Source organism: Larus michahellis, chromosome Z (assembly GCF_964199755.1).
Source record: "Larus michahellis chromosome Z, bLarMic1.1, whole genome shotgun sequence".
Classification (NCBI taxonomy): domain Eukaryota; kingdom Metazoa; phylum Chordata; class Aves; order Charadriiformes; family Laridae; genus Larus; species Larus michahellis.
The window spans coordinates 43,210,491-43,233,063 of NC_133930.1; the positions used below are offsets into that span (position 1 = coordinate 43,210,491).

The following is a 22,573-nucleotide window of genomic DNA, read 5'->3' on the forward strand; positions in this document are numbered from 1 at the left end:
GTTTGCCTTTTCCCAAAGGAGGAACAACCCATACTGTCTTTCCCAGACAGTTCTCTACATGCACTATGAGGGAAGTTTTCTCCTTCTACAATACATAAGGTTTTCATTTGGGCAGGTCCAGGTCAGTTAGCTAATCCTCTGGTATTAATTAGCCAAGTGGCTTCTGCTAAATTTGCATCCCACTGCTGACATGTCCCAGTGCCCATTACTTTCAGTATAGTCTCTAATAGTCCATTGTATTGTTCAGTCTTTCCGGAAGCTAGTGTGTGATAGGGAATGTGATACAGCCGATCAATGCCATATTTCTAGGTCAGGTGCTTATGAGATTGTTTCAGAAATGGGTCCCACTGTCTGACTCAATGATTCCTTGGCTGCCATGTCACCACAGAACTTGCTTTAAAGGCCCAGTACAGGGTTTTAGGTGGTGGTACGTGTACCATATAGTGTTTCAGGTGGTGGTATGGGTACTGTACTGTCCATTTATCCTGTTCCACAATATCTAGGGTAAGCTGGATGGCTTTCACTTCTGCACACTGACTTAATTCACCTTGCCCTTCATCAGTTTCTGTAACTCATCACGTGGGATTCCACAGAACAGTTTTCTACCTCCAATGGTTTCCCACAATATATAGGACCCATCGGTAATAATAAACAGAGTATATTGTTTCTCATCTTCTGGTAATACATTATACAGTGGGGCCTCTTCGGCATGAGTCACTTCGTCAGGCAATTCTCCAAAGTCTTTGCTTTCTGGCCAGTCCATGGTCTTTTCCAGCATTCCAAGGTAGCTGGGGCTCCCCATTCAGGCCCATGTTGCCCCACACAGCGATGTCATCAATGCACTGCAAGCTTTCTGGGGCTTTGCCCTGTTGCAGTGCAGTCTGGATCAGTCCATGGTCAATGGTAGGGCTGTGCTTCCACCCCTCCATGGCAGCTGATTCCAGATTGGACACCATTCCAAATTGGACATCCTTCCACATCAAAGCTAACTGTGGCCTGCACTGCTGAAAAAGGGATTGAGAAAAATGCACTGGCAATATCAGTTATGGTGTATTACTTGGCTGCCTTTGACTCCAGTTCTAGCATGTCCGGTACAGCAACACCTAATGGTGGCGTGACTTCATTCAGGCCATGATAGTCCACTGTAAACCTCCATGCTCTATCAGACTTTTGCACTGGCCATATGGGATTATTAAAGGGCAAGTGAGTCTTGCTAATCACACGCTGGCTCTGAAGTCGACAAATCAGCTTCTGGATGGAAATGAGGGAGTTTCAGTCAGGACAATATTGATGCCATTGCACCATCATGGTAGCAGTTGGCACTTGCTGTTCTTCAACACACAGCAGCCCCACAACAGAAGGATCACTCAAGAGGCCAGACAAGGCAGACAGCTATTTAAGCTTCTCTGAACCTGCAGGGGCTACATCAAAGGCCCAATGGTACCTCCTTGGATCCCTGAAGTACCATCTTTTGAGAGAGCCAATGGCAAGGATATATGGGGCTTCTGGACTGGTGACAATAGGATCCTTTTGCCACTTATTTCCTGTTAGGCTCACCTCGGCTTCTAACACAGACAACAATTGGGATCCACCTGTCACTCTGGAAATTCTGATGTATTCTGCTGTCTTGTATCCTGATGGCATTAGAGTACACTGTGCACTGGTGTCCACCAAAACCAAAGTAAATCCAATCGTCCTTTTCCTCTGCTCAACCTGAGGCAGGGTCCCCTGTTCCCAATCAGAGGATTCATTACCTGACTTTTGTAATTGCAAACCAGAAGTCTTTACACTATGAAAGGAGCCCATGTCCATCTCTGTAACTCAGGCTATGCTACAAGGACTATTCACAGGTGTGATCCTACTACAGACCAGCATGGTCCATGGCAGAAGGCGTGGTGTTCAAACCCACATGGACATAAGTCCATTGCATCAGTACCAGAAAGAGGAGAGGGGTCCTCAGCCCATCTAGTGTGTCTTGTGAACCGCTCAGCAGCAACCAGAGCAGTAATCTTCCTGAAAGGACCCTTTATAACCACTGCCTTCCCCTGCAATTCACGTACACAGACTTAGATTCCAGAGGTATCAGAAGGTAAGTGCACCGTCCCACTTCCTCATATCCTCCCCATAGTCACACAGATAGAACCACAGGGTGGCATGTTGCATGTGCTCATGGTTCCCTCTCGTTTGAGCAGAGAAAGGCCAACTTGTGGTAGCTCAGATGCTGGGTTGCAGAGACAAGGAGGGAGAGAGATTATCCACATTGTCTTCAAGTTGTCAAACCTTGTGGAACAGTCTTTCCACAGCTGACATGCAGGTCCATAGCAGGGAGGGGGAATAGAGATTCTCTTCAAATTTCTGGAGCTGGCAGACCAGTCTATACAAAGTTGGTGCCTCGATGTGAGCCCAGTCCATCATTGCTAGGTTGCCGCCCCATGATGTGGGTATGCTTTGTACAGACTTCTGCCACACAGACTGTGTGTACTGTACAAGACTCAGATCTTTAGGGGCCTGATTATTGTCCATGTCACTGTATATCACCTCCGCCACCACTAATTCCCTCAGACACTGGACACCTTCCTCTGTGGTAGTCCACTTGCCTCACTGGGTTACAATATCTTACTTAAGAGGGTACCTTGGCTTCATGCTCAATAAGAGCCACCTCCGGATGCTCCAGATGGCTGCCCCTCTTCTGATCTCTCTGTCAATCCCACAGACCTAGCAACAGTTCCCAGCTGCTGTGCTTCCCTACCTTCTGGTTCCAGACTGTTAGGCCCACTACCCCAGCACTGGACCAATCAGGTGGCAATTCACTCATCTTGCTGATGGACAACACCTTTCCGCTTGTCTTGCAGTTTGGTCATGGATAGAGGCCAGGCAGTTTCCACCTCTTATGATTTCTACTTCCTTCCTCTGCTGTCCTGCTGAAGAATAGGATGCCTCTTCTGATTCTTCCTCTCTCCCCCTCTCAGGAGGAGCTGCTTCCTCTCTTACTAACTGAGTTGACCTCTGCTTCCACTGTTTCTTCTTGACTACAGGAGCAACTATTATAGGTGAGGGTTTTGTCTCTGGTTTAGTGTCTGTTTATGTGGCCTCAGAGCAAGAGATCTTCTCAGTGCCCATTTATGGCCTCTTAGATCAGCAGACCCTCTTCTATCTCTGAGAGGACCAGGCAGTGGCTTGATAGGTGTGAGCCAGGTCCCAACACGGCTTTCAAAGTCACTGTGTTTCACCTCCCCTTCTTCAAATGGTGTACTAGTTTGATAGGTTTACATACCTGTTCAGGCATGAAATCCCAAGCTATAGGAGACAACCCTATGTACCTGCCCAACTCCTCCCACGCACCCTGCCACCCCAGAGATCAATTGCCTTAGAGCATGTTCCTGTGTAGCACCCCCAATTAGTTGTTTAACCTTGTGAACAACACTCAAAATCAGGTTCACAACACACACCAGTATGAACAGTCTGATCATACAAGGATATTGAAGGAACTGAGAAGCCATTGCATCAAGGCTATAAAAGCCTACCCTGGAGGAGAGGAAGGGATAGGTGCTATTCTTTCCTCTCTCCATGAAATGTTTCTCAGAGGACAAAAGGGGAAAGGTATCATTGCTGGTTTTGTCCATGAGACGATTCTTGGGGTACTGGGACACCAGTGACGTAAGACCCAAACACCAAATTAGGCTGAAGGCCAGTAGATTCATCATAGCTCTCCCAAGCAAAGGAAAACAAAGTGTTAAACAACACACTAAAGAGAAAAAACTGGAAACAGTCATTAACAATTCTTGGAGTCTGTGGTACAGCTAGAAAGGAATCAAGCATCAGAATACTCAAGGAAACACGTAAGTCAGCAACCAAAGTAAATATTCCAGCACCATGATCCGCAGCAGCCACTCAAATAACTAAACAGGTATAAGAGCTAGAAGTTTTAATCTAGCACACTCAAATCAAATCTGATATTATCTCAAAGGCCTTGAACCCCATGTTGGGCACCAAAAAGGACTGTTGCAGGTTAACCCCAGTAGGCAGTTAAGCACACACACCCCCTCGCTCACATTACCCCCTGCAGCCCCAGTGGGACAGGGGAAAATCAAAGGAAGAGTAAAAGCAAGAAAACTTGTGAGTCGAGATAGAAATTGTTCAGTAAATAAAGGTGAAGTGGAAAAAGAGAGAAAGAAAGCTAAACAAAACAAATGATGCAAAGGCAACTCACCACCTCCCAAGGCTGACTGATGCCCAGCCAGTTCTCAGGAAAAATATGGCTAAGCTCCCTAAACCTCCTCATCTCCCTTTTAATTGCTGAGCATGTTATATAGCATGAAAAAACTCTTTGGTTAGTTCAGATCATCTGCTTGGTTGTGTGTGTGTGCGTCCAACTTCTTGTTGGACACACAATCTATTCACTGTGGGGCAGAGGCAGAAACAGAGAAAGCCTGACGCCGTGTAAACATTCTTCAGCAAGACCTAAAATGTTAGTGTGTTATCAGCATTGTACTGGTCACAAATCTAAAACGCAGCACCCTATGAGCTGCTGTAAAGAAAATTAACTCCATCCCAGCCAGACCTAGCACACTAGCACAGCTAAAACCAAAAATGTCACAGATAAAACATCTCAGCCTCATAGAATCATCTCAAAACTGACTAGCAAAAATATAACATTACTTTACCTATCCCTATCATGATTAAAATGATTGTCTATTCAAACATCCATTAAAATAAAGCTATGTCCCAGGGATTAGTCAAACAAAATTATACAAGAACTGTGAATTAAATTTAAGTTGTCAACTTAAGTACAGGTAAGTGTAACAGTCTTACATCTTTCAAAATTGAATTCAAGTTTTAGCAGACTGCTCTTTTACATAGTTATTTAAATAATCAACTGATAATTAAATACCTGGCATTTCTTTAATTCCCTCTTTAGCTGAAGAATTGTGATGTGATGTGTCTCTTGGCTAGTCCCAGTCCCCATGTCAGTTTCCTGCATGGTGAGAGCTTCCTTCCTTACTTCCTGTACCATAGCGATCCAGCTCTGCAACCTCTCCCGCTGACTTCTTTTTAAGTTAACATCATCATTCAGATCAACCAGAAATGGGAAGGCTTCATCTACACAATTTCTATAACTAAAACATTGAACCTGAAGCCGGGTGAGCTGCTCCTCAAGTGAACTGATGCGAGTCCTTTCTTGATTTAAGTCGTGTGTACACTGATTACCGACTTGCTGGTTCTGCAAAGCTTCTCGAAGCAATCTGATTTCAAGTTCCATTTCATCAATCCGGTCTTGATCGGGATTGTAATTTACAACTGGTTTATTTCTAATGTTTTTGGCTCTGTTGGCATATTTGAGGGAATTTAAAGATTCATCGAAGTCTGATGAGGAGGGACTTATACATGTTATCATGACGGTCTTGGCATTTCCTCCAAGGGAGTCTTTCAGAATACGAGTGATTTTAGCATCCCTGTATGGAATATGTACACTTTTTCTTTTGGGGTCTCCAAGGGCACTGATGACATTTCCCAAGGCCAGCAGACCACTGTTGATCTGAATTGACTCTTTGAAGCGTTCACCAGTATTTCCAGTCTTTGTCACCCTCTCTGATCCTGCCAAATCCACAAAATGAAACTTTGAAGCAATCACCTGGACTGATTTCCAAGATGAATCCTGTGTGGCATCAGTATTTTTTTGAGACTCTGTGGACTGTTTCTGACAAATACTGATGGTAAAAATGGCGTGAGATCGACTAGAGTGTTCATTCATTTGTGTTGTGCCTGTGTGACGAGCTGCATTGCCACTTTCCAATAGGCTTAGCACTTCATCTGCACATTCTACTTGGAATTCCTTAGCACCGACAATCACTTCAAACACCAAACCAAAGAAAGTAAGAATACTTCGATTAATTCTAAACTCTTCAGCAAAAGTTTACAGCAATTAGGAATAGTCAAACTATAAACACAAACTAGAGAAATACACAAGCCTGCATTATTATGTCATAGCATGTAGCTATAGAAAAAGAAGACATTGAAATATGAAAAGCGTGAGGTACAGCACATCTGAAACCTGCAGATATTTAATATAGGGGTGTATTGTGTCATAGCATTTGAAACAATATTTTAAGCGTAATACAGAGCTTTAGTCATTTACACATTGCCATATGCAATTTGCAATCTAGTGATATCTAAAAAAGTATGAGCAAAGTCAGCTCAAAGGATATTTTGCCAGTTTAAAAAGAAAAAAAAAAGGATTAAAAAAAAAAGTTTGTAGAAATGATTCTTACCTTTCGGCAAGAACAGAATTTCTATTCTATATAGCTAAGGCAGTCGCGCCTTTAGGACAGGTATCTATTAGTAACGTAATAATGTGGAGGCGTACTTCTACCAAGTACTCCTACCAAGCATATTTTTTGTCCTGTTTTAATGAAGGATGGAAAATGTCCTAGAATATTCAACTGAAGATGACTCCAACTGTACTGAAGAAGATACACAGCTTAATACAGAATGCGAGGTCCTTATGAAGCAATGATATTATCTGCAAGATTTGTGCTAAATTAGTGCCTTCTTCCAGCTACAGACAAGAAAACCATGCTAGCTCAATGCAACAGTATATTAATATTAGAGCAATTAGACACAACAATTATACTATAAAGAATAAAGAAAAAAAACCCAAACCCAAAACAGATTATACAGTTTCAGAATAAAATATCTCTACAGTGGATTCTTCTAGCATTTTCATGTAGTAGACAGGAGAACTATAGCATAAGTGTTAATTTCAAAGCCTCCAAAAAATATCAGACACTATTAATGAAATTTTTTCTTCCAGCCATTTCATAGTTGAAAGGGAACAGACATTTGCAGTATAAGTGGCTTAACAAATATAATTTTGAAAGGAGAAGCAAAAGTTTAACCTTGAAATACTTATTCAAGTGAATAATCACATGCTACTATGTTTCTAGACAGAATTTGAAGAAGCAATAACTGTACTTCTACTTTACAATTTGTTGCCATTTCTGATGGAGCATCTATATCTTTCACAGGACTCTAAACCCAAAACTGCTTCAAATCAGCTAAACTGAAAACGTAGATTTTCTAGTATTACTAACGAATAAACTCTCTCAAGAGAAGGCAAGAATAACCTGGGCACACAACTGAAACCAAACACACCAAATTTTAGAGGTGAAATTCTACCTGTATTTCCCTTTTCATCTTCTCGGATGTGTAATTCTTTCACAGAGGTCTCCAACTCCAACAAATCTCGAAGTTCTTCCTTGTAAACCTCTATATAAGATACTTTCACATGGAAGTCAATGTTACGGTTTTCAGAAATATGCTGAAATAATTCCTGAATCGCCCGTGGGATTATGCCCTTTTCATCCTCTGCAACTGATGCTAAAACATAAGCAAAGATGTCACAGAAGCTGTAGTCATTCTGATGCATAAATTACAAAGACTGAAGACTGAGAGAAGTCTGTGAGATTTGCTATTCAATATACCAAGGAATCTGAAGAGCTCAGTGTTCCCAAGGCTTTTTGAAAATATTTGTTTTTCTGGAGTTCAGAATACTTGTTTGCATCCATTAATAGGATACAAAGTTAAGTTCTAAATTATGTCATGTTATAGTCATGAAAGTTATGAAAAATAGGAGTCTACTTTAAATCTATACTACTCACTATGGTTGGCAATGACACTGCAAGCGTTTGAGAAACTATAAATTCCATTTAAATACAGGAAAGACCATTAGTAACTTGGTGAGACAAGATTTACGACCAACATTTACAGTAATTAAGTTCCTATTTTTTCAAAGTAGATATGGCACACTAATGCCAAACTCTGGTTTTATTTTCTTTAATATTCAGCATAGGACAATGCTTCCATAAATAGTGTTCTTTATTCAAGAGTATGGAAACTCTTTTGTTTATCTGTGAGAGGATACCAAGAATCTTTTTTACCAAAAAAATAAAGGGTTACTCGCATCTAACTATGAATTTAGTAAATATAAAACTAAAATTGCTGAGCTATGAACACCCTCAGATTGTGACATCCACTACCTGAAGAATTTGCATACCAATGACACTTACAAGAACATTAAAAAACTACTAGTAGAGGAAAGACAAGTGAAGTAAGCAGAATTAAGAGGCCAACTGTATGAGGTTCAACAAGGCCAAGTGCTGTGTCCTGCACTTGGGTCACAACAACCCCATGCAGCGCTACAGGCTTGGGGAAGAGCGGCTGGAGAGCTGCCTGGAGGAAAAAGACCTGGGGGTGTTGGTCAACAGCCAGCTGAATATGAGCCAGCAGTGTGTTCAGGTGGCCAAGAAGGCCAACAGCATCCTGGCCTGGATTAGGGATAGTGTGGCCAGCAGGACCAGGGAAGTGATCGTCCCCCTGTACTGGGCACTGGTGAGGCCCCACCTTGAGTACTGTGTTCAGTTTTGGGCCCCTCACTACAAGAAAGACACTGAGGTGCTGGAGCATGTCCAGAGAAGGGCAGCAAAACTTGTGAACAGTCTAGAGCACAAGTCTTATGAGGAGCAGCTGAGGGAAATCGGGTCGTTTAGCCTGGAGAAAAGGAGGCTGGGGGGAGACCTTATTGCTCTCTACAACTACCAGAAAGGAGGTTGTAGTGAGGTGGGGGTCGGTCTCCCCTCCCAGGTAACAGGACGAAAGCAAACAGCCTCAAGTTGTGTCAGGGGAGGTTTAGACTGCATATCAGGAAATATTTCTTCCCTGAAAGTGTTATCAAGCATTGGAACAGGCTGCCCAGGGAAGTGGTGGAGTCAATATCCCTGGAGGTATTTTAAAGACATGAAGACGTGGTGCTTAGGGACACGGTTTAATGGTGGACTTGGTAGTGTTAGGTTAATGGTCGTACTTGATGGCCTTAAGGGTCTTTTCCAACCTAAATGATTCTATGATTCTATGATTCTAAATAACAGGAAGATTTTAATACCTAAAGAGAGATGTAGAATAATCTATTTATATGCATTTGTAAGACTTAAATCATAAATTTCTATGATGTCATAGAAATGTCTCTCAAAAAAAAAAAAGGCAAAGAGCAAGCAAGCAAACTATTAATTGCCTAAAGCAGACATTTTCAAGGCAAGATAAATGTAGCAAGATTCTCCAAAACACCGCATTTCAGGAAGAAATTCTAGTTTAAGTTGTATATTAAAACGGGGAATGGGAAAAAGCACTTTATAAATTGTTTTTCTCTTAGATACTTTTGGATAATTTTTTTTAGACCAGTTTAATTATCATATAAACTCTGGAAGCATTTATTTTTACTATACTTTTTTTCATTAGCACTTACAAATTCTGCAGCGTCATCTGCTACATATTAAATATTTAACTTGCATAAATACACTGTTCACTAATTCAAAAAAACCCCAAACTTTCTACAACCTACCAATGTGGCCACCTCCAATGGTGTAAGTCTTCCCAGAACCTGTCTGTCCATACGCAAACACTGTAGCATTGTATCCCTCAGCCAAAGATACTAGAAGAGGCTTAATGCAAACAGTAAAAACTTCTTCTTGGGTTGAGTTTTTGCCAAATACAAAATCAAAAGTGAAGACACGGTCTTTCCCAATGATAATTTGTTGTGTATTTGGGACTAATCTCACACACACTTGGTGGTTATGAAGTACTTCTTTGGAAAGCAGAGGTCTGATTCGAACTGCAACTTTAACTGGGATCTCCTCCATGCCAGACTCCATCCCTGTGCTCCCCACTCAGTATTCACGTAGTCAACATGAAATCTGTTACCACTCCTGTGTTCGCCTTATTCACAGTTGTCTGCAACTAAGAAAAAAAGTTTTCCATGTTATATAATAAATACTAACTTCCTGCTGAAGTAGAAAGTTGACATTTCCTAAAGAATACATAAGCACCATCAAGCTCTTGAAAACTACCCGATATGAAAGCAGCTATATTAATAGCTGTTACATCAATTAATAAATTAATTTTGCCTCTATTAATTTCCAAGCTAGTAGACTTAACCTTGAGTCTGAAAGTTGCCTGATTTTCTATTTGAACATAACACAGCCATATGAAGCAATAACGTCCTAAGAGCTTGTTAATAAACACTGTTGATAAAGCACATGCTTACAATGAATCCTCTCATTTTCCTATCCCTGCATTCATGCAACATAAATCAGCCAAACAAATCCTTTTTTTTCAAAAAGTTATATGTATATGCAAACAGGTGTTTTAAAACCCTCTTCCATGTAAGAAGTGCCAAGCATTTGTAACTTGCCAAGCACACAGAATGCAGTTGTACTGCTTAAAAAGGACGTGTGGTTTTAAGTCTATCTAATTACATACATACAGAATTCCTCTGATTTTAGTCTGCATCTTTAAGCACATATGTAATTTTTTTGTTAATTGCACATTTTAGCAACCTTGTTTCCTTACACTGCTCCCTGCATATTCATTCTTATGATATAAGCACTGTACAGTAGCACAACTGTAAATATCAAGGAATGGCCTTTCTTTACAGCTGTCTTTCATCAGCATTCAAAAATCTTCACAGGTACCGCTGGATCCCAAACACAACTTTTTCTTTTTTTTTTTTTTCTTTTTTTATCCCTAATTCTAAGAGTTTTCGCAGTGCAAGGGAAAGTTTGCTGAACTTTCTGCTTGCTAACTCCTACACATTGCCTTTAAGAAAGCTGTATTACCATACTGGCAAAACTCGTCAGCCAAGCCCCCAGAATTCAAGTTTGTTGAAAACAAACAGGCTTGAACAGTTGCTGTCTTGCGGTTGCAAAGAGAACAGGTTTTGCACATCATTTTATTCCATTTAGTTTGACAACTTGGACATCCAGAGTGGAGAAACTATCTGAAGTTGAAAAAAGAAAAACCCCTTTTATTAACTAAGCGGAATGAAAATACGCAAAGCATGAGACTGAAATCAGACTCATATCATAAAGGACATGGCAATCAGAAACAGCTACATAAACTTATTAACTACAGATCCAAAAAACATTTTGATGGATTTCTGGTTTTATTTATCTAGGCCCGTTATTTTTATCCCTTTGCAAGCACTACTTTAAAGTGCTGACATCCCCCCTTCTCTTTTAAAGTTCTATTAAAAAAATATAATTAAACCAAGCCACTGGGGGGGAGGGGGGGGAAGAAAGTGGGAAATCCTATTTACTATTTCATAAAAGCATGTGGGAATATGAAATAGGCGCGTGCCCAGGCCACAGACACACTCTGGCGTCGACACACGGTGTGCTCTTGGCTGCCAGAAAGCGGGAGCAAATACACTGTCAGGGGTACCTGGGGAGCGGGACAGCCCATTTCCCACGTTCGCCGTGTCCCGCCGTGCACCTTTTACTCCAAACCTGAGAGGAGCCGGGAGCGGTGTCACGTCTGGGTCTCGGGAGCCGCCCGGGGCCGCGGAATCCAGGGGGCCGGACTGAGGGGGGGTGCCGCCGAGCTCCGCCGCGGCTCCCGGTGTGAGGGATGCGGCCGGGAAGCGGGCAGGCCGCGGCGGAGCCGGCCGGGGCGGCGGCGGCCGGTCCCTGCCCGTTGTTTGCGGCCCCTCGCTAGGCAACGGCGCCAACGGCGGCCACGGCGGCAGAGCGGCGCCGCCTCGCGCCCCGCCGCACGCAGCGCCCCCCGGCGGCGGGGAGGGCTCTTTCCCCCACCCCCAACCCCCGGCGCGTCCTGACGGCGGCGCTGGGTCAGGCCGCGCAGGCCAATGAAGAGGCAGACGCGCCGCCTACGTCACTGCGCCGTTTATTCGACGTAGGCGATGGTCGGGGGACGCAACGGAGAAGCGGCAGCGAGAAAGCCCGGGTTAGCGGAGTGCGGCCGGCAGAGCTCACACCGGTCATCCCTGGCGCGGCGAGGGGCAGACGCGGAGGGCAAAACCCAGAAATAATAATAATAATACTAATAATATTTTTAAAAGACAAGCTGTTAATACATCAGAGCATTTGGTTCAGCCAGTTCCAATTTAAGAGTATGACAAAGCACCGTTATGAAGAGAGTAATCGCAATTAAAAAGAAAAAGCATCAGTGCAACGGCGGTGGGACGGGGGTTAGTAATATATACATCGCACTCGGTGAAATGGGACGTCCTTCATCTCCTCCCTGTGGTCCCGGGCATAATCCCAAAGGTAGTAGTCGAGTAAAACCGCGTTGATCTTCTCACGCATGTCCTGACCCTTCTTCTGGTAGAGCTCCAGCAGGTCCTTACAAATCAGTGCGCAGCACCAAATGGAACAGCCACGGATCTCCACCTCCTCCCGATCCCCAGACTGGAAAATCCTTCCTGCGGGACACCAGAGACAGCAATCCAATTATGCTCAGCAGACACAGCCGCCAGGATGGCCTGCATTTGCTCTTTGTTTTTCTTCCCCCTCCACATTTATTGTATTCAAGGACTGCAGTTCTCATGACTTGCACTACAACTGCTAACGATGTTGCTATGCTCTTACAAATTTACCTCCCATTCAATTAAAACAACATCCCCTATTCTAAGGGAGCAGTTTAAGAACAGGACAGGTGTTTGGGTTATACTGCACATTGGATGACTATTTCTTTGCTTGTGGAGACAGAAAGGATAGTGGAATGCAATTCTGAGATGGGGTATTTTCTGCCAGTAAAACCCTACTCTAAGATTTAAAACAACAACAACAAACAAACCCAAACTAACAGCAACCAAAACCCATGTATATAAAAATATAAAGGGACCCATTTGTTTGAATGACTTGGATGGGAATGTCCTTATTGGGACTTATGGAAAATATAAGTTGTCTACATGATCTGTTTAATACATAGAGATATGTATAGGTGTATGTAATATATACATATGGCCATTCCATTAAGATCCACAGACAACTGAGTTTATCTGTTTATCTTGCTGTATAATTTTAAAATTGCATAAAAGCAGTCCTAGCTCTAAATACAGTCCATTTTACAGTGGAAAAGGGATTAGTTTATGTATTTATTCACTAAAGTTCATAGTTGGCAGGTCCTGGAAACTGGAACCACACTTAAAAACGACAGTCTAATCTTATGCAATTAACTTCATTTAAATCAATTTTTTTTTTTAATCAGATGTTTATAATATTACCTTGCTTGTCACTAGCAAGGGACCTGGACAAGCTAGAGAGGTGGGCTCGCGCAAACCTTATGAAGTTCAACAAGGCCAAGTGCAAGATCCTACACTTGGGTCAGGACAATCCTCATTATCAGTACAGGCTGGGGGATGACAGGATAGAGAGCAGCCCTGCGGAAAAGGACCTGGGGGTACTGGCCGATGAAAAGCTGGACATGAGCCAACAACGTGTGCTTGCAGCCCAGAAAGCCAATCACATCCTGGGCTGCATCAAAAGAACCGTGGCCAGCAGATCCAGAGAGGTGATTCTCCCCCTCTACTCTGCTCTTGTGAGACCCCACCTGGAGTACTGCGTCCAGCTCTGGAGCCCTCAGCACAAGAAGGACATGGACCTGTTGGAGCGGTCCAGAGGAGGGCCACGAAGACGATCAAAGGGCTGGAGCACCTCTCCTGCGAAGACAGGCTGAGAGAGCTGGGGTTGTTCAGCTTGGAGAAGAGAAGGCTCCAGGGAGACCTTAGAGCATCTTTCCAGTACCTGAAGGGGGCCTACAGGAAAGCTGGGGAGGGGCTGTTTGCAAGGGCATGTAGCGATAGGGCGAGGGGCAATGGTTTTAAACTAGAGCAGGGCAGGTTTAGATTAGACATTAGGAAGAAGTTCTTTACAATGAGGGTGGTGAGGCACTGGAACAGGTTGCCCAGAGAGGTGGTGGAGGCCCCATCCCTGGAGACATTCAAGGCCGGGCTTGATGAAGCTCTGAGCAACCTGATCTAGTTGAAGATGTCCCTGCTTACTGCAGGGGGGTTGGACTAGATGACCTTTAAAGGTCCCTTCCAACCCAACACATTCTATGATTCTATGAATTATGTGCAGATAGAGAGGAATCCCCATACTTCTACATCATCTTTGAACTAATGAAGAAATCATTGCTGCTTTTATCTAAACCTCAAAAATCACAACCATACTCATGCTGAAAAGTGGTTTTGGCAACAGCAGACCTTCAGAAAAATCAGAGATTAACTGGTTTAGAGTCTCTTTAATCCTTCCCTTATCAATATTTAATCCAAGGAACAGTTAGATCTTTATAAAAACGTAACCTTAAGATCTCATTCAAGATCATTGTTAGAGAATGAGTTCCTTCCTGTCACCTCATCACCACATAAGAAGCCCTTATTCCTTGGAAGAAAAAAAAAATACGCATAACCCTTACATGGACAAAACACTACATTTTAAAAGTAGCTTTAGTCTTCAGTGTCAAGAGATAAGATTACTTGATATCAGTAAGGGACGAACAAACCTTCACGTAGCTTCTTCATCAGTTCTTCAGAATACTTCATTGCTTTTAAGTGAACAAGAACTTGAGGAATTCTGTAGTCAGCAAATATAGTCAGACTAGAAATGTCATCAAAAAAGCCGTCTCCTTTGCCTTCTAACACACTCCATGTATCAGCCACAAGAATTTGTGCCCGTTTGTAGAAAGACACCTTTTTTTTCTGATGAAAGAAATTTACAAATTATTTAAGTGCCTGAAACATCAACAAATACAGCAATACAGAGATAGACTGGTAAGAGTTACATTAAACTATAAGTTGGTTAAGCTAATATATTAGTTAACCAAAACAGAATAGAGGGGCAACACTCTTAAACACCTTAAAATCTAAACAATATTGAACCACAAACAAGTATCATGTGGAATGCTCATAAATAAATTGAAATAAAAGAAAAAACATAGTAGAAGTCACTCTGGTGGAATAAAAATTGTTTAGGTTCTGCTTGGATCTCAGAACACAATAATATTAGTTTGCTTGCACTTAGCAAACATTGTAGTTGGAGTGCACCAAACATTAATTCTTTCAGAAACCCTAGAGTTCAGCAAAGCTTTTATTTCAAGGAGAAAAACGTAAAAGGCATGTATCGGATTAGACAATTAAAACATTAAGTTAATCAATTTATCCATAACATTAAGGAAATAAAATTCTAGTGAAAACTTTAATGAACGCTCCTGTGTTGTGTCGTGTGAACTACTAGTTAAAGAGGATAGAGGAAAAAGAAATCCAGAAGAAGGTGTTTTCACAAATATGAGATCTTAGATACATGGTTCTATGCATGGTTCTATTTTTGTCATTAACTTTTTTGCTGGTGCTAATCCTGCTTTTGTGACCGCTGACAAGACGGAAAACTGGTGATATGCTACAATGTGTATGCTGTTGAGGTTTTCGCTCTATGATGAACACAATGTGTGAACGTAAATCAGGCCTGACAAATTTGGTGGCCTTCTATGATGTTGCCACAGCATTGGTAGATAAGGGGAAAGCAACCAACCTCATCGACCTGGACTTATGCAAAGCGTTTGACACTGTCCCGCACAACATCTTGGTCTCTAAATTGGAAAAGCATGGATTTGATGGGTGGACCACTTGGTGGATAAGGAACTGGCTAGATGGCCACACTCAAAAGAGTTGCAGTCAGTGGCTCAGTGTCCACATGGAAACCAGTGACGAATGGCATTCCTCATGGGTCAGTACTGGGACCAGTCCTGTTCAACATCTTTGTCAGTGACATGGACAGCAGGATTGAGTGCACCCTCGGCAAGTTCGCCAACGACACCAAGCTGTGTGGCATGGTTGACACAATGGAGGGAAAGGATGCCATCCAGGCTTGAGAGGTGGGCCTGTGTGAACCTCATGAAGTTCAACCAGGCCAAGTGCAAGGTCCTGTACACGGGTCATGGCAATCCCAGGCTGGGTGGAGAATGGATTGAGAGTAGCCCTGAGAAGGACTTGGGCGTGCTGGTGGACAAGAAGCTCAACATGAGCAGGCAATGCGCACTTGCAGCCCAGAAAGCCAACCATATCCTGGGCTGCATCAAAAGAAGCGTGGCCAGCAGGTTGACAGAGGTGATTCTCCCCTCTCGGCTCTGCTCTCGTGAGACTCCACCTGGAGTACTGCATCCAGCTCTGGAGCCTCACCACAAGAAAGACATGGACCTGTTGGAACGGATCCAGCAGAGGGCCACAAAGATGATCAAAGGGCTGGAGCACCCCTCCTATGAGGACAGGCTGAGAGAGTTGGGGTTGTTCAGCTTGGAGAAGAGGAGGCTCCAGGGAGACATTATAGCGGCCTTCCAGTACCTAAAGGGGGCCTACAGGAGAGATGGGGAGGGACTCTTTTATCAGGGAGTATAATGACAGGACATGGAGTAACGGCTTCAAACTGAAAGAGGGCAGATATTGGATATCAGGAAATAATTCTTTACTGTGAGGGTGGTGCGGCATGGGAACAGGTTGCCCAGAGAAGTTGTGGATGCCCCATCCCTGGAAGTGTTCAAGGCCAGGCTGGATGAGGCTTTGAGCAGCCTGGTCTAGTGGGAGGTGTCCCTGCCCACAGCAGGGGGGTTGGAACTAGATGATCTTTAAGGTCCCTTCCAACCTGAACCATTCTGTGATTCTGTGCAAATCCACATCTTTAAAACAAAAGGTGGTAGTGTGTTACCTTTTTTTCCTCCCTTTATAGCTAGAAGAGCTTTTTGACTTTTGACAATGTGTGCTAAACAACAATATCTAACTGGAATGGCTAATCTGAAATACAAGTAGGTGGCGATTCAATTTATTTCCAGTTTTATTCTGCCACCCTTCATATCACTACAACTTACAAATGGCATTTTTTAAGCTAATTTAATTTTACTTTATTGCTAAGATGCTACAACTATTCCTGAGAGCAAAGCATATTTTTTGTCACTAAACACTATTCTCCAAAAAACACTGAGAACAAGATGTCCAACTGCATTTCACAGAACAACTTCTGTAAACATCCTGTGCTTCATTCTATACTTGACATAAATGCACAAACTTACTTCTAGAGAATATACACAATTTTGTATGTTAAACACCACTTGAAACATCACAACAGGAAGTAAACAATTAATAGACCAAATTCCATCATAGCTCCTACTGCCCCAAAGCTAATGGAAACCAAGGACATTGCTCTTTTATAACATTAAGATTATTCCAAGACAGTAAAGAACTGATGGTCTCCAGCACCATACCATTTTGCAAGAGCAGAAGAAGGGAGAATTCCACTGGAACTTTTAATCTCATGCTGCAATTTAATTTGGAAAACAAATACTGTCTGGGACTTGTGATTGAGCAGATGAATTTATAATTTCATTGTTTCAATTATTGTTAATTTTATGCTTTACAGAGTTTCTGAAGTTTATGTAAAATCCTCAAAATTAAAAAGACTATTAAGCATTTCTAGTAAGTTTTCTCGCCATTCTTTTCAACAGAAAGCAAGGGAAGTGTTAGGTGGGTGATACTATATCTCAAAAATAGTATCATTTGCCCCAAAATGGAACACCTTACCAGATGGCAATATATTTACACTTTTTTTTTTTTCCCTGCAACACCCTCACTTTCCAGGAAAAGCTACCACATACAAGGACAATTGTTTCTTCTCTCCACTACAATGCAACAGTATCAAGAGAAGTAACTATGACGTACTGATATTAAAAGAAAGATGGAATATTGTGTTGGCAAAGAGCAAAATGTGATAGCACAGCTAGTAAAAAAAGGCAAATAGGAAGATCATGAGAATTTTACAACCTCAGTCCCAAGCGACAGGAAATAGGAGATAAATACACACAACACCAATGACTGGAAGCTCAGAAAGGACTCCACCGTGTCTATGTCAGAACATGAAAACCCCAATATGCAAGTACAATACAATCTAATATTTGAACTTCTGTCAGGATCCAAATTCAGGATAGCATCTGAACGTGAACTATCCACCCAAGGACAAAAAGATTTCGGGGATTTTGGGTATGGTTTGCAGTTCACTTTTCAGAAGGAAAAGGACATTAGCAATTCTATAATTACACTCAGTTAGGTGCAATTATGAAAAGTATTTTGTGTATGTCTTTGCAAAAACATATAGACAAAAAATTGTGTTGATTTTATAAGTTCCCTTAGAACGTTAGAATGTAGGAGAGCTGTAGTGGTCTGTGACAGTATGATTCTACTGTAGAATATATTGTATAATCATACATATTTCTAGTATGGAGTGTTACTGAAAAACACTGGTTTGCTATTGGCCGTCTCACCATCTTTAGAGTTCCCTCCGAACCCTTTATTGAAGGCAAAGTCTTACTTGTGAGCGCTCAACCTGCTGCCATAGAAATGATGTTGATAATGTGACCCATGTCACCTTGCATTAGGTGTTAACACTGATTTTTTTAATATTTTTTTTTCTAAACAAGTAGGGTGTAAACTTGGTCTACATTATTTCACCCACCTTCAAAATACACATCTTGCTTAGTGAAAGCAGAAAAACAGCTTCCATATTCATGCAACAGGCTTTACTACTATGTCAGTGCTTACGGTCTGTCTGGGATCATTTTTGGAACATCTTTTCATTCTGTAGTCTGCTGCTGCTTTTAGGGAGGCTTGCTTTATAAAGCACTCAGCATCATCTCATGAAAGACATTACGTCAATGAATACAGTCACTATAAAGATAAGAAAATACTCTATTTATCACTTTACTTGGAAAATATTTCCTTTTTGATCATCATAATCGTCAAAAAATTACTTGACATGTAAAAAATCCCAATAAATTAAACCAGTAGCTTCAAAGATTAGTTAGAAAGAACCTGATTTTTCACGTAAACATATATTACTTCATAGCAGGAGACAGAAAAATAAAACCATGCTGCATACTGAAGGTCAGATTTAAATGATAAATGCAGTAGTTTCACAGTTCCAGTGACAGGTGTTCCAGGGAGTTACCCTGAAAAGACTGCAGAGACTATTTGTACAGGCTGCACTGTCACTGGAGTAAATTCTTTTTGGACATAATGATGTAACAGCTGAATACTACTGCAGATGGAACCGAGCACAGAAGCAGCTACATATGTCACTGATGCTAAATAAAGATCATGCCTGTATAGGCAAAAGCAGAGATACATAAAACAGCCTCTGTTTACTTTCCATCAGTGTCTTTCAGGAAAATGGCTTCAAAAATCTTCAGTACACTGTCAATCTGTCAGAAGTATGGGTTACTTTTGGCCTGTAGTCATTTGTGCAACGCCTGTTGAATCAACAACAATCTATAGTGTGGATTCCCAGTAGTTGTACATTTTCACAATTCTACTGGAGTTTTGTTTCCTTCATTAGCTGCAGAGAGCCTCAAGGTAAAAGAAGAAAGAGATGGGGGGAGGGTGGTTGGTAGCAACTCATGAAAAAAAAAAGAAAAAAAGGAAAAAAGATTCTGATTTTTTTCAGGCAGAAATTATCTCAAATATTATGCATTTGTATGGAGTACAAAGGAGTCGTGATCTAATTGGGAGCCTGGAGTACATCAAAATAAATTACAACAAAGTCATAAAGACAGGGACAGAATAAGAAAAAAAATATCTCTCTTCTGGGGGAAAAAAAGTGGCTCTTGTAATTAGAAATACATTCCTGATTAGTTAAGGACTTAAGAAAATCAAGATTCTTTTACTGTTAATAAATTGCGTGATTCTATTTTCAGAGGTTTAGACTGATAGAGAAATGAAATCTGAACAATTTTACCCCAGCTTAACCAAGCAATATACTGTGGTCCAAGAGAATTATTTAAAGAAACCTTCTTCCCTATCTGTATGACTCATAGCAATTTACATAATTAAGATGAACTGCTTCAAAGTCTGATTTTCCCTTCACTATACAGACCAATATCTTAACTGATTTGAGGCAAAAATACTAAAATGATGGTAATTTTCCTTCTTATCTTCCTCTAATTTTACTTTTGAAGACACTGAGTTCCACAGAAACGTTTCTGTTCACCTTCCATTTCCTGGAGTAGAAACCCCAACAATTCACTAACATTAGATCAATTCTGAACTGACTACCCTCTCAGAAAAATTTACGTAGACAACCTAAGCGCTATCTTTTAAAGTCACAAACAGTAAGGAGTAAATTCTTACCACAAGAAATTCAACGTTAGAACTAGCTTACCTCAAACACCGCTTCGTCTCTGTAAGAAGGAAAGTTTTCCAGTACTAGGCGCAGCAGTTTCTGAGCACTTTTCTCACTCATTTTAACACAGGTGAGGAAAGAGCCTCCAAACTTCTCTAACAGAACTGTTCCACTTTCATTCAGCACCCGATGTCTTTCTTCAATCAAAGGTATGGGCACTTCGGTGTCAGAGCGAAATACATGCTTAACTTGGTCAAGTGTCATGGTGGCAAAATACGATGCACTGGTAATGGGTATTCCTTCAGAGAAGTAAAAATAAGAAATTGTCATAGCGTATCCTAAGACCTATTGCAGTGGTCTGCTGCAGATGAGAGCATTTATATGGTAAAACCTAAAGGGTCTATTAATCCTTAAAATCAACTGAGTGTTCAGTGATAACATGCACCCACACAGCTGCTTAAAACTGAATTGGTGTTTGCACACAGGGCTTCCTTCTACAGGTAAGCATTTCCAACATGAAACCGTGCAACCTATCTTACTTTTTATACCTAATTTTTCCCAACTGCTTAGTTTTCATCTTTGAGTGTGGTCTTTACACAGCACACTGGCAAATATAGTTATTATCTCTTTAGTACAGTCAGCACGGGCCTGTTTTCCCTTAGCTCCTGATCAAGCTGCGCATTTAGGAAAAGTATCTTAAGCCTTCCCTTCATGTACAAACAAACAGGTAGGAAATTAATTAAAACTTCCATCTATACCTACAAATACCTCCTTCCCTGACGACAGCAACAAGAGCCAGTGCTAAAATACTGGCGTTGGGGGCGTGCGGTTTCCAGATTTACGCTTTGGTACTAGATTAGTCCGGAGGATTCTCAGTTTAAGCCTCATTTCCCCGTTTGTCACGGGAATACGCGGTTTCTCTTAAGAACACACGTGAAACAACAGAAGTGGCGAACGGCAGACTACAGACCAGACCTTAACAGCCTTTGTACGGGAAAAGAGGCAGCCCAATTCAGAGCAGAAGTTACGCCGTTTCATCGCGAAGCATTTCGTTCGCGCGCTGCCGGCTCCACGGGACGGCCCGCAGCGCACGGACTCACCAACACACCCCCTCCCCGCCCCAGCAACAGCCTGCACCAGCGGGGCCCGCTTCTGAGGTAGCGCCTCCATTTTGCGCTCACCGCTCAGTTCCTACCCGGTTCCCGGCTCCCTCACATCGCCCCTCAGCCCCTCACAATCCAGTCCCCACCTCCCCACAACCACCCGTCCCCCCACAACCCCCTTCCGCCTTCCCTCCCAACGCCCCTCGGCGGGGCCTGGCCCGGCCCGGCTCCCCGGCGCTCACTAACCGTCGTCGAGGGCCCTGTTGACAGCGGCGCAGAGGGACCAGTAGCCGCTGTAGGTTTTACCCTTGTACTTCACCAGGTACTTCTCCTCCTCCCGCTGGGACCAGAAGGAGAAGTTGAGGGTGTCCACCAGGAACACCCAGCCCACCGCCTCCTCGCCGGCGGCCCGCGGGTTCAGCTCGTGGAGGCTCTTCCAGCCGGCCAGCCCGAACTCATCCGACGAGGCTTTGTCGAACAAGCTCTCCGCCACCCGCCGCGCCCCCTCCTCGTCCACGGACACATCTTTGCTGTTGGCGGCGATAAACTTAGCGGACTCCAGCGGGGACGGGAACACCTCCATGCTCGGCCGCCTCTCTGGGAGGGCAGGAAGCACGCCTCCAGCGACAGCCGCGCCGGCCAGCCCCGGCCAGCCCACGCAGCACGGACGGGCAAGCGGCCCGGCAGCACGCCTCACGCCCTCCGGCTGCGGCACAACCCCCGCCCGCAGCCCTGCCTCTTACCGCCGCCGCGGGGCGGGGCCTAGACCGTGCGGCGGGGCTGGGCCGACGGCGGAGCGCAGCCCCACCTCCATTAAAAAAAGCCAAATGAAATTTTCACACTCCCCTACCCCCAAAAAAGGGAGAAGAGCCAAAGCAAACCAAGTCGGGACCCACCGCACCCATGCGTACCCCACGCTTGTGCCTTTTTAAAGCTGTTTTTATTCCGGAAGTGAAATTAAAATTTGTAAACTATAAATACAAATGCCAACATATTACATGAGATATCCAGAGGCTTTATATTTTTTTAATTTCTCACAAATAATTCCTAGGGAATTCAACATACAACAAGGAAACCAAACAAGTTTAAGTTTTGCATACAATGAAAAACAAGTTACAGAGTTAGATACCGTCAATTTGCCAATTTATAAGAATTCCTATCTCATACAAATGAAAGCTCAGAAAACAACTATATTTAATTCGTTAATGGTACAGCAACTGTCATGTCTAACAGTGTTATCTGCATTAAGCAAGCTGTCTATAACCAGGTGTACTTTACCACTGTTTACTCAGTGACATCACAAAGTTTTTAAATATTTTATTTATATACTGTCACCAATATATATAAGTACTGCAAAGAGGGCCAAACACTTGCAAAAAAGTCAAGTTTTACACAGCATTTGCATTAATATTTTTGCAGTTTTTCCCAAACAGCAAAGCAGAGTCCTTGTTTTCACACGGT

General features: G+C 42.7%; 2 protein-coding genes across 8 annotated transcripts in view; both read right to left on the reverse strand.

Moving 5' to 3' along the window:
- KIF27 (kinesin family member 27) overlaps nt 1-11,411 on the reverse strand; it is a 31,240-nt gene extending 19,829 nt beyond the window's left edge. For 3 of the 7 annotated variants that reach the window (XR_012584904.1, XM_074569887.1, XM_074569885.1), the window contains exons 1-4: nt 11,272-11,411; nt 9,395-9,789; nt 7,177-7,377; nt 4,892-5,850 (exon numbers count right to left, since the gene is read on the reverse strand). Coding sequence is in view for 6 of the 7 variants with exons in the window: in XM_074569887.1 (XP_074425988.1) it covers nt 4,892-5,850; nt 7,177-7,377; nt 9,395-9,704 (1,470 nt within the window). In the remaining variant the exon portion in view is untranslated. Of the gene's footprint in view, nt 1-4,891; nt 5,851-7,176; nt 7,378-9,394; nt 9,790-10,667; nt 11,071-11,271 lie in introns of those variants that run through there. The other 4 variants (XM_074569888.1, XM_074569886.1, XM_074569890.1 and 1 more) reach the window with 4 other exon arrangements.
- Nucleotides 11,412-11,718: 307 nt separating this feature from the next.
- On the reverse strand, nt 11,719-21,869 carry QNG1 (Q-nucleotide N-glycosylase 1). Its single transcript, XM_074569892.1, has 4 exons — nt 21,359-21,869; nt 20,049-20,308; nt 14,356-14,551; nt 11,719-12,271 (listed from the first exon to the last, which is right to left on the reverse strand). The coding sequence occupies exons 1-4, from the start codon at nt 21,693-21,695 to the stop codon at nt 12,039-12,041; spliced, it is 1,026 nt and encodes a 341-aa protein (XP_074425993.1). The 5' UTR covers nt 21,696-21,869; the 3' UTR covers nt 11,719-12,038.
- Nucleotides 21,870-22,573: the final 704 nt, after the last annotated feature.

What these genes read in the sequence shown, in the direction of transcription:
- QNG1 (XM_074569892.1), bottom strand. Translation starts at nt 21,695, where the DNA reads ATGGAGGTGTTCCCGTCCCCGCTGGAGTCCGCTAAGTTTATCGCCGCC. An exon ending in CAACAGGGCCCTCGACGACG is followed by an intron (nt 20,309 to 21,358) that starts GTTAGTGAGCGC and finishes ACTTCTCTGAAG; the next exon opens with GAATACCCATTACCAGTGCA. An exon ending in GATGAAGAAGCTACGTGAAG is followed by an intron (nt 12,272 to 14,355) that starts GTTTGTTCGTCC and finishes GGTGTCCCGCAG; the next exon opens with GAAGGATTTTCCAGTCTGGG.